General features: G+C 39.2%; 1 protein-coding gene across 1 annotated transcript in view; it reads left to right on the forward strand.

Annotated features, from left to right (window-relative positions):
* TRHDE (thyrotropin releasing hormone degrading enzyme) overlaps positions 1-14,822 on the forward strand; it is a 400,153-nt gene that overhangs the window by 94,352 nt on the left and 290,979 nt on the right. The window contains exon 3 of the mRNA XM_055240001.2: positions 13,379-13,505. Within this exon, the coding sequence (XP_055095976.1) occupies positions 13,379-13,505 (127 nt within the window). The remainder of the gene's footprint in view (positions 1-13,378; positions 13,506-14,822) is intronic.

Here is a 14,822-nt window from a genome sequence, read left to right on the forward strand (position 1 = left end):
TTTGTCTTTTGCTTACCTTTGGACACTCAGCATGTGAATAGTGACCTGACCCTTAATAGACCCTTATTAACTATTAACTGAATAAATAAATGTCCCATCGATGAAATCCTTAAACAGTCTTTGATGTTCTTTTTCTAAATTGCACAGCTATGAGATACAATTAATTCAAATATATCTGAAGTTCTCTTCCATTTTGACACTTTCCTAAAGAATATTCTACCCTAATAGTGTTGAGTATCTGGCACCAGCGCTGTGTTTCCTACCCTTGTGTACACAGCTGGCATTTCACAGATTACAGCACTTTTTTTCTGCCAAGTCCAGATATGGTCTCAGGATTCTTCCCAGCATGTCCTGTAAACAACCACCCACATTGTCAGGATAGCTGAAACTTTATTGCCATCTTTGACTTGTGGGAAAGTGAGATGACCAAAGGGGTTGAAGATATCTGCCTTTAGTATGTTTTTCCTTTCAATGATAAAAATACTTAAAATTCTATAAAGAGATGAAATAAACATATTTATAGCGAGTCCATGAAATTACAGAGTAAAGGCTACTAGGTCCCATAGAAACACCAACAGGAGCTCCCATTTTATTCTAAGGAATCAAACATTTGTAGCCCTCCACCTTAGCTCATTACTGTGATGTATTACCACCAGGGGGGTGCCATAAGAATATTTTTCCACAGCCAGCTTCTGTTTTGTATTGGTTACTACAGTGATTTCTGTTCAATCAGTAACAAGTTCATGGCCAGTCAGGAAAGCAAGAATACATAAGAGTAAAGGATGGAGAAAGGTAGCTGAGCAGTTGATTTGTGTTGTCAAGGGAAATGAAAAATGTAAAGGAGTAAAACTGTGTCAGGACAAAAAAACGTTTTCATTATTTTCTCTTCAAAATAAATGCAGACTAGATGAGAAGAATTTTGGCATGTTTGTATGACACACCAACCTCTCAGACGTAATATAATAAATAAATAACGATAAACTACAGCCCCTGGAAGGAACTTTGAGCTGAGACCCAGAGAAGTTAATGACTCTCACAACTAGACAGTAGTTATAGAAAGTCGACCCTCCAGTCCCTGCATGCCATTTCCTAATGTAATGTCCTTTTCACTGGACTAAATGTTCATAGAGTTTGGTTCATTTTGGTTGTTGGAAGAAGCTCTGCAGAGGAAGAGATAAAGCCTGGTAAGCAATTTACAGTTTCAGAGCTGGGCTCTTATCATGGAATGTCAGAAAATGCTGCAAATAAGCAGGTGTAATGAAATTATATTTTATTGCTTTTGAGTCATAACTATGTTTATGAAGATTTACTCTATGTTATGATTAAGTAGGACCTAGTTACTCCAAAAGAAGAAAACAACTGTGATTTTTTTTCACAGTATGAAGTGAATTATTGTACAAAATTCACTTGATTAACCATACAGGAATTACTCGGTTTGCAAAATATTTTGTACTTTTCTCCCACTTGTTCAACTGGGTCTCATGTGTTCCAGCAGGTCACTGGAGTGAGACACTGGAGTACAGATAAGGTGAATGATTGTTTTTAAGTAAAAATGTGACTACAATCGGCTTTACTTGGTAACTAAAGGACATGTTCAACAGAGCGTTAGGACCGATTGAATAAATCCATCTATTTCTCTGCATCCCTACTGCCATCTCTCCAGTCCAAACCACTGTTATCTTTCACCTGGACTTCTATAATAGTCTAACTCATGTCCTTTTATTTGTTTCTGTTTCCTTCTAATCCATCATCTTCACTGCAGCCAATGTAGTCTGCTAAAACCTAATTCTGATCATGTCATTCTATGGCTTAAAATTTTTAAGTGACTTGCTTGTGCCGACGGTATTAAATTCATATTTTGCAATTCGGTTTACAGACACTTGTGTAATATATTTTGTAGCTTCTCTTTACTTCTCCAGTGTCACCTATCACTATATATCTCCTCACTTTTCTAATTAGTCTTTCTGCCTGCAGTTTTAACAGGCAGCTTTCTATATCTTAGTTCACCTAGTATAAGTTGTGATTTTTCTGAAATGTGAAACTAATTTTATCACGTTCTGGCTTAATATCCTCCTATGAATTCCCACACTTTAAAAAAATTTATTGTTAATATTATTATTATTATTATTATTTTTGAGATGGAGTCTTGCTCTGTCACCAAGGCTGGAATGCAATGGCGTAATCTTGGCTCACTGCGACCTCTGCCTCCACGGTTCAAGCAATTCTTCTGCCTCAGCCTTTCAGGTAGCTGGGATTACAGGCATGCACCACCATGCTCAGCTAATTTTTATATTTTTAGTAGAGATGGGGTTTCGCCATGTTGGCCAGGCTGGTCTCGAAATCCTGACCTCAGGTGAGATCCACCTGCCTCGGCCTCCCAAATTGCTGGGATTACAGGTGTGAGCCACTGCGCCTGGCCAATTCCCACACATTTAAAAATAACATCCTAGTATTCAGTAATCCCTTTACGGTCACTTATTATTTGGTCAGAACTGTTGTCATAGTACATATTGTTACCTTAGTCTGGGATATCATCCTCCTCTTGGTAGCTTCCTGTGTCCAGCTTATCTTTCAAGATTCAGCTGAAACTTCCCCTCCTCTGAGATGGGTCCTTATTACATACTTCATACTTCCTTAGGACCTATACATACCTATGAAACTCATTCATTTGCTCATTTATTCATCAAAGTTGTATCTACTAGGCATTTGAGAGGCAAACTGAACAAAATATTTCGACTCACAAAACTGGCTCTTTCATGTGACTTGAGCTAATAGATAAAAATCTTTGCCCTCATGCAATGTGCATTCTGAAAAAATGGCAGCAAGAAGCAAAATGAATAAATAAAACATATATTTTGCTAAATGGTGATAAGTGTTTCAGGAAACAATAAAGCAAGAAAAGGAGATAGATAGTCCTGGGGTCAGAGGGAAGGATTTTCAGAAAGTGTGGGATTTGGACAAGTATCTAAAGAGGATGGAGGAACTAGCCATGGGGCTATCTAGGGGAAAACTCAAAATCCTTGATCGAGAATCTCTTTGGTATGTTTGAGGAGTGAAAAGGAAGCTAGTGTTATGAGTGGATTGAAGTTAGTGTGGAGCAAAGTGCTAGGATATGAATCCAGAGAGCTAAAAGGGATTAGATTAGTATTGGACATTTGGGGACTTTGTAAAAACTTAGGCTTCTACTGTGAGGGGAGAAGCCACTGAAGGAGGAAAAGCAACTGAAGGAGGAAAAGCAGAAGAGTGCGTGATTTGAAGCTCATTTTAACAAGAAGGTTTTGATTACTGTATACATAACAGCTTGAAGGGAGCAAGGGACGAGGCATCAGTAGGAAAATAAAGCAGTCATTCAGGCAAGAAATGGAGAAGGCTTGGACCAGGGTGGTAGTAGTGGGGTTGTGAGAAGTGGTTGGATTCTGGATGTATTGTTAAAGGTAGAGCCAGTAGGATATGCTAACTGAACATGAAGTGTGAGAGAAGGAGGGAAAACAAGGATGATGAACATACAGGGATTGGGTATGGACAGCTGGATAGAAGGAAAGAATTACCATTAACTGAGGTGAGAAAGATTTTAGAAGGAGAAGGGTGTGTGTGTGTGTGTGTGTGTGTGTGTGATGTCAGGAGTTTGGTTTTAGACCTGTTAAGTTTGAGATGCTTGTTAGATCTCCAAGTAGAAATGTCAAGTGGACAGTTGAATTAATGAGTCTGGAAGTCTGGAATAACTGGATAAACTTTTGGCATCTACATGACATTTATGGCTATGAGACTAGATGTTATCGTCAAGGCACTGAGTGTAGCAGAAAAGTAAAGAGAGCTGTGTATTGAAACCTCCGAACCCTCCAACATTAATCAATGATTGAGATGAGTAGAAGGAGGAATCGGGCGGGAGACTGAGGAGTGGCAGTGAGATAGATAGAAAAGTAAGAGAAACAAATAAAATGCTTTAAGGACAGGAAGTGATCGATCAACTGTGCAAATGCTGCTGACAGCTGAAGCATGTTGAAGACTGAGAACTGACTGTTGGATTTGGTATCTTGAGGCCATTAGTGATCTTTATGTGAACAGTTCTAGTAGAGTAGTGGGAATGAAAGCCTTGTTGAAATGAGTTCAAGGGAGACTAAAAAAAGGGAGTATAAATAGGTGAATGCCCTACTTGCACTGATAGTCTCAGGTTGTAAGTATTCTCAGATGTGTTTTGGTTTGGCTGTTAACTGACATGTTCACCTTGGCTATACAGGAAATTCTTTCAAGGAGCATTATCTGAAAACCATAGCTGGAGGAACTGTGATCAAGAAAGCATAGATTGGTGATGTGGGAGATAAAGGGGGGAATTTGGGGAATTGTGCCTTTGAAAAGGCAGGAGGAAATTAAATGTGAAGAGCTTAGCCTTGGATAGGAGCTTAGTCAGTTCATCCTTTGTAATGGCAGGGAAGGGAGGGTACATTGTTATATTTCTCACATTGTATTTTTGTTGTTAATTTATTTGTTTGCTTTTCCACATATTATGAACCTCTTAAGAGCAGTAAGTATAAATGTCTTATTCATTTTGTGGTAGGAATTTTATTGTTCTAGTCCTATTCCCTAGTACAATGCCTAGCACACAGCAGGTACACAATAAAGGTTTGAATGAACAAATGAAGATGCTGTGCTGAACATGTATATGTTTTACCTTCTTGCTTAAATTGGATCATTTCCATCAAATCTTGACAAGCAGATTAATTTAATTGTGTTTCTTTTGTCTGGGTGTACAGATAGCTTGACTAACTGGTAAGATCAATTGATAGGAATGGCTGTGTTTCCACCAAAAACAGGGAAGCATCCTAAGAGTAAAACCAGTGACATTTGCTGTATCATTTTAGAGTAGTTCCGGTTATGGTTTTAACATGAATCTACTAGATACTTTATGTAGAATCTTTTGAAAGCTATCCATTCTTCCTCAGTATCCATTTTACGTTTATATTTTACCATTCATATGGCAGGTATCATTATCTGTGGTCACAATCTAACTTAATAAATGAGAAGGTCTTTGAGAATGGTGATTGTATCTTCATTGATTTTTATCTCAATAATGCATGTCTTCTTCACTGCTAAATTAAAAATGCTTAGTCCAGGCCCTGATACAAAGTGGGTGCCAATAAATATTTGTTGAATGAATGAATGCACAAATTAATGAAGACTGTCTCTTGTGGATGTCGTTAGTGCACAGACAGATTAGATCCCTTTTCCTGTTTGGTATGCACATCTTCTAGCTCCCACTGCTTTGTTCCTAACAGCTCACACAGGACATCTTCTCCAAAGGGACTATCTCTGGGCAGTGAGACCTGCATCACCAAGATGCTCAAGAACCAGAAGTGCCTGGGGTTTTATGTCTTCCCCTTGGTAACCAGTAGCCAATGACAAGGTGCAAAAGTATGGAAGTCTAGTTCTCTTGCCTCAAGGCAGTGTGAACTCACCAGCGTAATTCACACTCCAGAGCTCCTGTGGATCAGGCTGAGTCCAGGACTTCACCTGAAATTGCACCCTTGCTTAATTTATTATCCTCCATTTTCCTGCTTCCCCCATTCTCCTGTAAGTTTCTCCTTAGAGCACTTCTTTATTAAATCACTTGTACATTCATCCTTTTTTAAAGGTCTGCTTCCTAGGAACTTTACTTCAGATATTGCATGTTTATTCACAGTTATTGTCAGGGGTAGGGGATCCTAACCACTACCTTCTTAAGAGTGTCAAGTTCTGCTGTTGCAGGTAGTCTCTCCTGATAGTTTTTGGTTTTCTAATACTGCCAGCCCAAAATGTTGGTGACTGTAGACTAAATTTGATATTTTATTTAGTTGTTGGTAGGAAAGTAGCTTTACAGTTTCAGTAAATAATTGTTATAGAATTTAGTAAATAACTTACTGCATTGCAGGTCTTTCGAACATACAGTCAGAATGTGTTTTCCTTGACTTTATACTCTTTTTAATTACACACATTTCTGTTCTCTCTCCTTAAGCAGAGATAATAGTTAATCATATAATCAATTTTTACTATAAATCATAATAGATGATGTATAACATGTACAGCTTTTTGTTTATTTTTAATTGAATGTAAATATTCAATGAGTACAACTTTCTTTTTTTTATTGAATGTAAGTATTCACTTCTGTATACTGAGTAAACCATTTTTTTTTAGGTATTTGAAAAGAACACAAATTCTCTTATCTGTAAAATGGGATTGAAAGTAATGTGTTTTAGAACTGAAAGCACTTTAGCAGCCAGCTGGTGGCCAACACCTTCATTTTTATAAATGAGAGCGTTTGAGACCCAAAGAAATTAAGTAATTTGTTCAATATCACCCACCTTGGTTAGTGTCAGAGTAGGACTAAAATCCAACTCCCAAGCCACTGTGCTCTCTACTGCTCCACAAAATACATATTTCTTTTTCATAGAATTGATATGAGGATTAGGGACCACATCTGTGAAAAACAGATTTAGCCTTTGGAAAGAAAGATGCTAGATAGCTTTATGAAAGCTTTATGAAAACTAATCTCATTTTAACCTTTTCCATACAATTGTTAGTTTTGTTCAGTTTTATGTTACTTGCTTTAGGCTTTTCTTTTTGGCCAAGGACTAGATAATACACAATGCTTGCTGAATAGGAACAGCTCCCGTCTACAGCTCCCAGTATGAGTGACGCAGAAGACGGGTGATTTCTGCATTTCCATCTGAGGTACGGGGTTCATCTCACTAGGGAGTGCCAAACAGCGGGTGCAGGACAGTCGGTGCAGCACACCATGTGTGAGCCGAAGCAGGGTGAGGCATTGCCTCACTCGGGAAGCGCAAGGGGTCAGGGAGTTCCCTTTCCTAGTCAAAGAAAGGGGTAACAGATGGCACCTGGAAAATCGGGTCAGTCCCACCCTAATACTGCACTTTTCCAACGGGCTTGGAAAAGGGTATACCAGGAGATTGTGTTCTGCACCTGGCTCCGAGGGTCCTACACCCACGGAGTCTCGCTGATTGCTAGCACAGCAGTCTGAGATCAAACTGCAAGGCGTCAGCGAGGCTGGGGGAAGGGCGCCCGCCATTGCCCAGGCTTGCTTAGGTAAACAAAGCAGCCAGGAAGCTCGAACTGGGTGGAACCCACCACAGCTCAAGGAGGCCTGCCTGCCTCTGTAGGCTCCGCCTCTGGGGGCAGGGCACAGACAAACAAAAAGTCAGCAGGAACCTCTGCAGACTTAAATGTCCCTGTCTGACAGCTTTGAAGAGAGTAGTGGTTTTCCCAGCATGCAGCTGGAGATCTGAGAACAGGCAGACTGCCTCCTAAAGTGGGTCCCTGATCCCCGAGCAGCCTAACTGGGAGGCACCCCCCCAGTAGGGACACACTGACACCTCACTCGGCCAGGTACTCCTCTGAGACAAAACTTCCAGAGGAACTATCAGACAGCTGAATTTGTGGTCTCACGAAAATCTGCTGTTCTGCAGCCACCGCTGCTGATACCCAGCCAAACAGGGTCTGGAGTGGACCTCTAGCAAACTCCAACAGACCTGCAGCTGAGGGTTCTGTCTGGTAGAAGGAAAACTAACAAAGAGAAAGGACACCCACACCAAAAACCCATCTGTACATCACCATCATCAAAGACCAAAAGTAGAAAAACCTACCAAGATGGGGAGAAAACAGAGCAGAGAAACTGGAAACTCTAAAAAGCAGAGCACCTCTCTTCCTCCAAAGGAACGCAGTTCCTCACCAGCAATGGAACAAAGCTGGACGGAGAATGACTTTGGCGAGTTGAGAAGAAGGCTTCAGATGATCAAACTACTCTGAGCTACGGGAGGAAATTCAAACCAATGGCAAAGAAATTAAAAACTTTGAAAAAGAAATAGATGAATGTATAACTAAGATAACCAATGGAGAGAAGGGCTTAAAGGAGCTGATGGAGCTGAAAGCCAAGTTTCGAGAACTAGGTGAAGATTGCAGAAGCCTCAGTAGCCAATGCAATCAACTGGAAGAAAGGGTATCAGTGATGGAAGATGAAATGAATGAAATGAAGCGAGAAGGGAAGTTTAGAGAAAACAGAATAAAAAGAAACGAACAAACCCTCCAAGAAATATGGGACTATGTGAAAAGACCAAACCTACATCTGATTGGTGTAGCTGAAAGTGATGGGGAGAATGGAACCAAGTTGGAAAACACTCTGCAAGATATTATCCAGGAGAACTTCCCCAATCTAGCAAGGCAGGCCAACATTTAGATTCAGGAAATACAGAGAATGCCACAAAGATACTCCTCGAGAAGAGCAACTCCAAGACACATAATTGTCAGATTCACTAAAGTTGAAATGAAGGAAAAAATGTTAAGGGCAGCCAGAGAGAAAGGTCGGGTTACCCACAAAGGGAAGCCCATCAGACTAACAGCTGATCTCTCAGCAGAAACTCTACAAGCCAGAAGAGAGTGGGGGCCGATATTCAACATTCTTAAAGAAAAGAATTTTCAACCCAGAATTTCCTATCCCGCCAAACTAAGCTTCATAAGTGAAGGAGAAATAAAATACTTTACAGACAAGCAAATGCTGAGTGATTTTGTCACCACCAGGCCTGCCCTACAAGAGCTCCTGAAGGAAGCACTACACATGGAAAGGAACAACCGGTACCAGCCACTGCAATAACATGCCAAATTGTAAAGACCATCGAGGCTAGGAAGAAACTGCATCAACTAACGAGCAAAATAACCAGCTAACATCATAATGACAGGATCAAATTCATACATAACAATATTAACTTTAAATATAAATGGGTTAAATGCTCCAATTAAAAGACACAGACTGGCAAATTGGATAAGGAGTCAAGACCCATCAGTGTGCTGTATTCAGGAAACCCATCTCATGTGCAGAGACACACATAGACTCAAAATAAAGGGATGGAGGAAGATCTACCAAGCAAATGGAAAACAAAAAAAGGCAGGGGTTGCAATCCTAGTCTCCGATAAAATAGACTTTAAACCAACAAAGATCAAAAGAGACAAAGAAGGCCATTACATAAAGGTAAAGGGATCAATTCAACAAGAAGAGCTAACTATCCTAAATATATATGCACCCAACACAGGAGCACCGAGATTGATAAAGCAAGTCCCAAGTGACCTACAAAGAGACTTAGACTCCCACACAATAATAATGGGAGATTTTAACACCCCACTGTCAACATTAGACAGATCAATAAGACAGAAAGTTAAAAAGGATACCCAGGAATTGAACTCAGCTCTGCACCAAGCAGACCTAATAGACATCTACAGAACTCTCCACCCCAAATCAACAGAATATACATTTTTTTCAGCACCACACTACACCTATTTCAAAATTGACCACATAGTTGGAAGTAAAGCTCTCCTCAGCAAATGTAAAAGAACAGAAATTATAAAAAACTGTCTCTCAGACGACAGTGCAATCAAACTAGAACTCAGGATTAAGAAACCCACTCAAAACCGCTCAACTACATGGAAACTGAACAACGTGCTCCTGAATGACTACTGGGTACATAACGAAATGAAGGCAGAAATAAAGATGTTCTTTGAAACCAACGAGAACAAAGACACAATATACCAGAATCTCTGGGACACATTCAAAGCAGTGTGTAGAGGGAAATTTATAGCACTAAATGCCCACAAGAGAAAGCAGGAAAGATCCAAAATTGACACCTTAACATCACAATTAAAAGAACTAGAAAAGGAAGAGCAAACACCTTCAAAAGCTAGCAGAAGGCAAGAAATAACTAAAATCAGAGCACAACTGAAGGAAATAGAGATACAAAAAACCCTTCAAAAAATTAATGAATCCAGGAGCTGGTTTTTTGAAAAGATCAACAAATTGATAGACTGCTAGCAAGACTAATACAGAAGAAAATAGGGAAGAATCAAATAGGCGCAATAAAAAATGGAAAAGGGGATATCACCACCAATCCCACAGAAATACAATCTACCATCAGAGAATACTACAAACACCTCTATGCAAATAAACTAGAAAATCTAGAAGAAATGGATAAATTCCTCGACAAATACACCCTCCCAAGACTAAACCAGGAAGAAGTTGAATCTCTGAATAGACCAATAACAGGCTCTGAAATTGTGGCAATAATCAATAGCTTACCAACCAAAAAGAGTCCAGGACCTGATGGATTCACAGCTGAATTCTACCAGTGGTACAAGGAGGAACTGGTACCATTCCTTCTGAAACTATTGCAGTCGATAGAAAAAGAGGGAATCCTCCCTAACACATTTTATGAGGCCAGCATCGTCCTGATACCAAAGCCTGGCAGAGACACAACAAAAAAAGAGAATTTCAGACCAATATCCTTGATGAACATTGATGCAAAAATCCTCAATAAAATACTGGCAAACCGAATCCAGCAGCACATCAAAAAGCTTATCCACCATGATCAAGTGGGCTTCATCCCTGGGACGCAAGGCTGGTTCAACATACGCAAATCAATAAATGTAATCCAGCATATAAACAGAACCAAAGACAAAAACCACATGATTATCTCAATAGATGCAGAAAAGACCTTTGACAAAATTCAACAACCCTTCATGCTAAAAACTCTGAATAAATTAGGTATTGATGGGACGTGTCTCAAACCCACATATGACAAACCCACAGCCTATATCATACTGAATGGGCAAAAACTGGAAGCATTCCATTTGAAAACTGGCATAAGACAGGGATGCCCTCTCTCACCACTCCTATTCAAGATAGTGTTGGAAGTTCTGACCAGGGCAATCAGGCAGGAGAAGGAAATAAAGAGTATTCAGTTAGGAAAAGAGGAAGTCAAATTGTCCCTGTTTGCAGATGACATGATTGTATATCTAGAAAACCCCATTGTCTCAGCCCAAAATCTCCTTAAGCTGATTAGCAACTTCAGCAAAGTCTCAGGATACAAAATCAATGTACAAAAATCACAAGCATTCTTGTACACCAATCACAGACAAACAGAGAGCCAAATCATGAGTGAACTCCCATTCACAATTGCTTCAAAGAGAATAAAATACCTATTAATCCAACTTACAAGGGATGTGAAGGACTTCTTCAAGGAGAACTACAAACCACTGCTCAATGAAATAAAAGAGGATACAAACAAATGGAAGAACATTCCATGCTCATGGGTTGGAAGAATCAATATCGTGAAAATGGCCATACTGCCCAAGGTAATTTATAGATTCAATGCCATCCCCATCAAGCTACCAATGACTTTCTTCACAGAATTGGAAAAAACTACTTTAAAGTTCATATGGAACCAAAAAAGAGCCCGCATCGCCAAGTCAATCCTAAGCCAAAAGAACAAAGCTGGAGGCATCATGCTACCTGACTTCCAACTATACTACAAGGCTACAGTAACCAAAACAGCATGGTACTGGTACCACAACAGAGACATAGATCAATGGAACAGAACAGAGCCCTCAGAAATAATGCTGCATATCTACAACTATCTGATCTTTGACAAATCTGACAAAAACAAGCAATGGGAAAAGGATTCCCTATTTAATAAATGGTGCTGGGAAAACTGGCTAGCCATATGTTGAAAGCTGAAACTGGATCCCTTCCTTACACCTTATACAAAAATTAATTCAAGATGGATTAAAGACTTATATGTTAGACCTAAAACCATAGAAACCCTAGAAGAAAACCTAGGCAATACCATTCAGGACATAGGCATGGGCAAGGACTTCATGTCTAAAACACCAAAAGCAATGGCAACAAAAGCCAAAATTGACAAATGGGATCTAATTAAACTAAAGAGCTTCTGCACAGCAAAAGAAACTACCATCAGAGTGAACAGGCAACCTACAGAATGGGAGAAAATTTTTGCAACCTGCTCATCTGACAAAGGGCTAATATCCAGAATCTACAGTGAGCTCAAACAAATTTACAAGAAAAAAACAAACAACCCCATCAAATAGTGGGCGAAGGACATGAACAGACACTTCTCAAAAGAAGACATTTATGCAGCCAAAAAACGTGAAAAAATGCTCATCATCACTGGCCATCAGAGAAATGCGAATCAAAACCACAATGAGATACCATCTCACACCAGTTAGAATGGCCATCATTAAAAAGTCAGGAAACAACAGGTGCTGGAGAGGATGTGGAGAAATAGGAACACTTTTACACTGTTGGTGGGACTGTAAACTAGTTCAACCATTGTGGAAGTCAGTGTGGCGATTCCTCAGGGATCTAGAACTAGAAATACCATTTGACCCAGCCATCCCATTACTGGATATATACCCAAAGGACTATAAATCACGCTGCTATAAAGACACATGCACACGTATGTTTATTGCAGCACTATTCAAATAGCAAAGACTTGGAACCAACCCAAATGTCCAACAACGATAGACTGGATTTAGAAAATGTGGCCCAGATACACCATGGAATACTATGCAGCCATAAAAAATGATGAGTTCATGTCCTTTGTAGGGACATGGATGAAACTGGAAACCATCATTCTCAGTAAACTATCGCAAGGACAAAAAACCAAACACCACATGTTCTCACTCATAGTTGGGAATTGAACAATGGGAACACAGGGACACAGGAAGGGGAACATCACACTCTGGTGACTGTTGTGGGATGGGGGGAGGGGGGAGGGATAGCATTAGGAGATATACTTAATGCTAAATGACGAGTTAATGGGTGCAGCACACCAACATGGCAGATGGATACATATGTAACAAACCTGCACACTGTGCACATGTACCCTAAAACTTAAAGTATAATAATAATAATAAAAAGGTATCTGGATTGTGTTAGAAATATGAATTACTCTGCTGAGTTTGAAGCCAGGAGCAGTTGCAGACAGCTTTCCAGAATGGTGATTGCTTGTGTACATGAAAAGTTTTCTATCCCTACTTTGCATATTGGGAATAAAGACAGTTGATTCCAAAGAAAAAAAGGAAGCATAAATTATAGATATACATACTCAGTCTGGTAGTACTTCGGAAGCTTGATACAACCTGTCTTTAACAAACTATGAATTTTTTCTGCTGCCAAGCCACCATATCCTGCCTACTTTCAGCATAGTCAGGGTCCCATTATACTAATCCACTGTATCTTCCTATCTCTAGCAAGCACATGTAAATGATAACGTTGAATATTTGTTTTGATGCAAGGTGTATAAATCTTCTCAATTTCATCTTGTAAAGCGAGGAAATTGTGACTTGCTCTACTTGGTTACTTCAATTACTTTAATTGTTTAAGTTTGGTCCTTTCAGCCCCACTGTGCTTTGATACAGTGTATGAACAAGAATCCTGTTTAAATTTTGTAGTTTTCTACATAATTTGTGTAGATTCATATTTGCAGGGAAGATAAAACTCAAGTGCTAAAAGGCTAAAGTAACTTTTATATATATTTTTAATTAGGTACGATTATATGCAAGACCTGATGCTATCAGAAGAGGATCCGGGGACTATGCTCTCCATATAACAAAGAGATTAATAGAATTTTATGAAGACTACTTTAAAGTGCCCTATTCCTTGCCAAAACTAGGTAAGAATTTTCTTGGTTATTTTATTGGAGGGGCTCCTTGAAAGTGGAATTTCTTCTTCATGTGTTTATTTGAGCCATCCAGAAGCATGAAAATTCTGAGACTTATATTTTTAGAGAAGATAAGCATGAAAAAATAATTTCTTTTGAAGGGGTGAAATAAGATTTAGTGTTTCTGGAATCTTGCCAGTAAGTGCTCATAGGAATTAAGAAAGGCATTATGTTAGTTTAGGATTCCAAAAGACAAGCCAAATAGCTATAATTTGTTGAATATGTACTGTGGAGGGGTGCTTGCCAACATCATATTTAAGCAGTAAAACTACCATGGGGTAGGTACAACTAGAACATTTTCCATATAAGGGAGTTGAGACCTAGGGAGTTTCCCATTCATCTGGACAGCCAGTAAGTGAAGGGGTTGGGATTTCAAACTACGTCTTGATGACTCCCCAAACAACTCAATATTTTACGTGGAGAAGCCATTCATTGATTTGTTTCTCCTTCCAAATTTTCACATGTCAGTCCTCGATGTATGTCATCCCTTAGATTATTTTGGTCTGTCATATATCTAGTACACTGTTATAGTAAATACAATACAAATAAGAGAAGAGAAACTTGGTAATAATGGAGATTGTATTCTCTGTGAGTGTTCTTATATTTCTTCCTTTTACAAAGAGAATGCACTTGGTAATTGTCGGTCAAATGCATAAATGAATTAATTTGTTATCTGAATTTCAATGAGGCTGCTGCTTTTGCCAGGGAGTGAATAAGACTTTCCAAGAAGTTAGAAGGGTACCTACATGCATTAGAAATGTGGAAGTTATTTTTCCTTCCCAGAAAACCTGTTTTGAAATATTACATCACAACAGTCCTTTTCTCCCCTCTCGTCCCTCTTCTTCCCTTATCTTTCCCAAGAGCATTTTTGATCAGATTCCACATTAAAGGTATTTCTCATTGGCAAGAATAAAGTGCTTACTTGATCAAAAGTTTTTGTGTTTGAACCACAGGTTCTCTTCCCTGGAGAACCAGGCCGCTTTCATTAAAGTATCTGCCTGCTGTGTAGCTTTATTGGTCTTGCAATGAGTGGTTAGTTCAGAAAGTTGACAGAATAGTTGATACTGTTATCAATGGGTGTGACATACAATTTTTATGAGTGATATTACAAAATTCTGAAATCTTTTTGAAATATGTACTTTTAGAATTCATAGGCGAAACTTTATTTTAAACTGGATCAATGTTTTGTTTTGTTCTGTTTTCCTTCTCTTTTCTCCCTGTATTTCAACTTCCCTGTTAGAATCTGTTATACTTAAATCTCCCTGGTGG

This window comes from Symphalangus syndactylus, chromosome 13, assembly GCF_028878055.3.
Source record: "Symphalangus syndactylus isolate Jambi chromosome 13, NHGRI_mSymSyn1-v2.1_pri, whole genome shotgun sequence".
NCBI lineage: Eukaryota > Metazoa > Chordata > Mammalia > Primates > Hylobatidae > Symphalangus > Symphalangus syndactylus.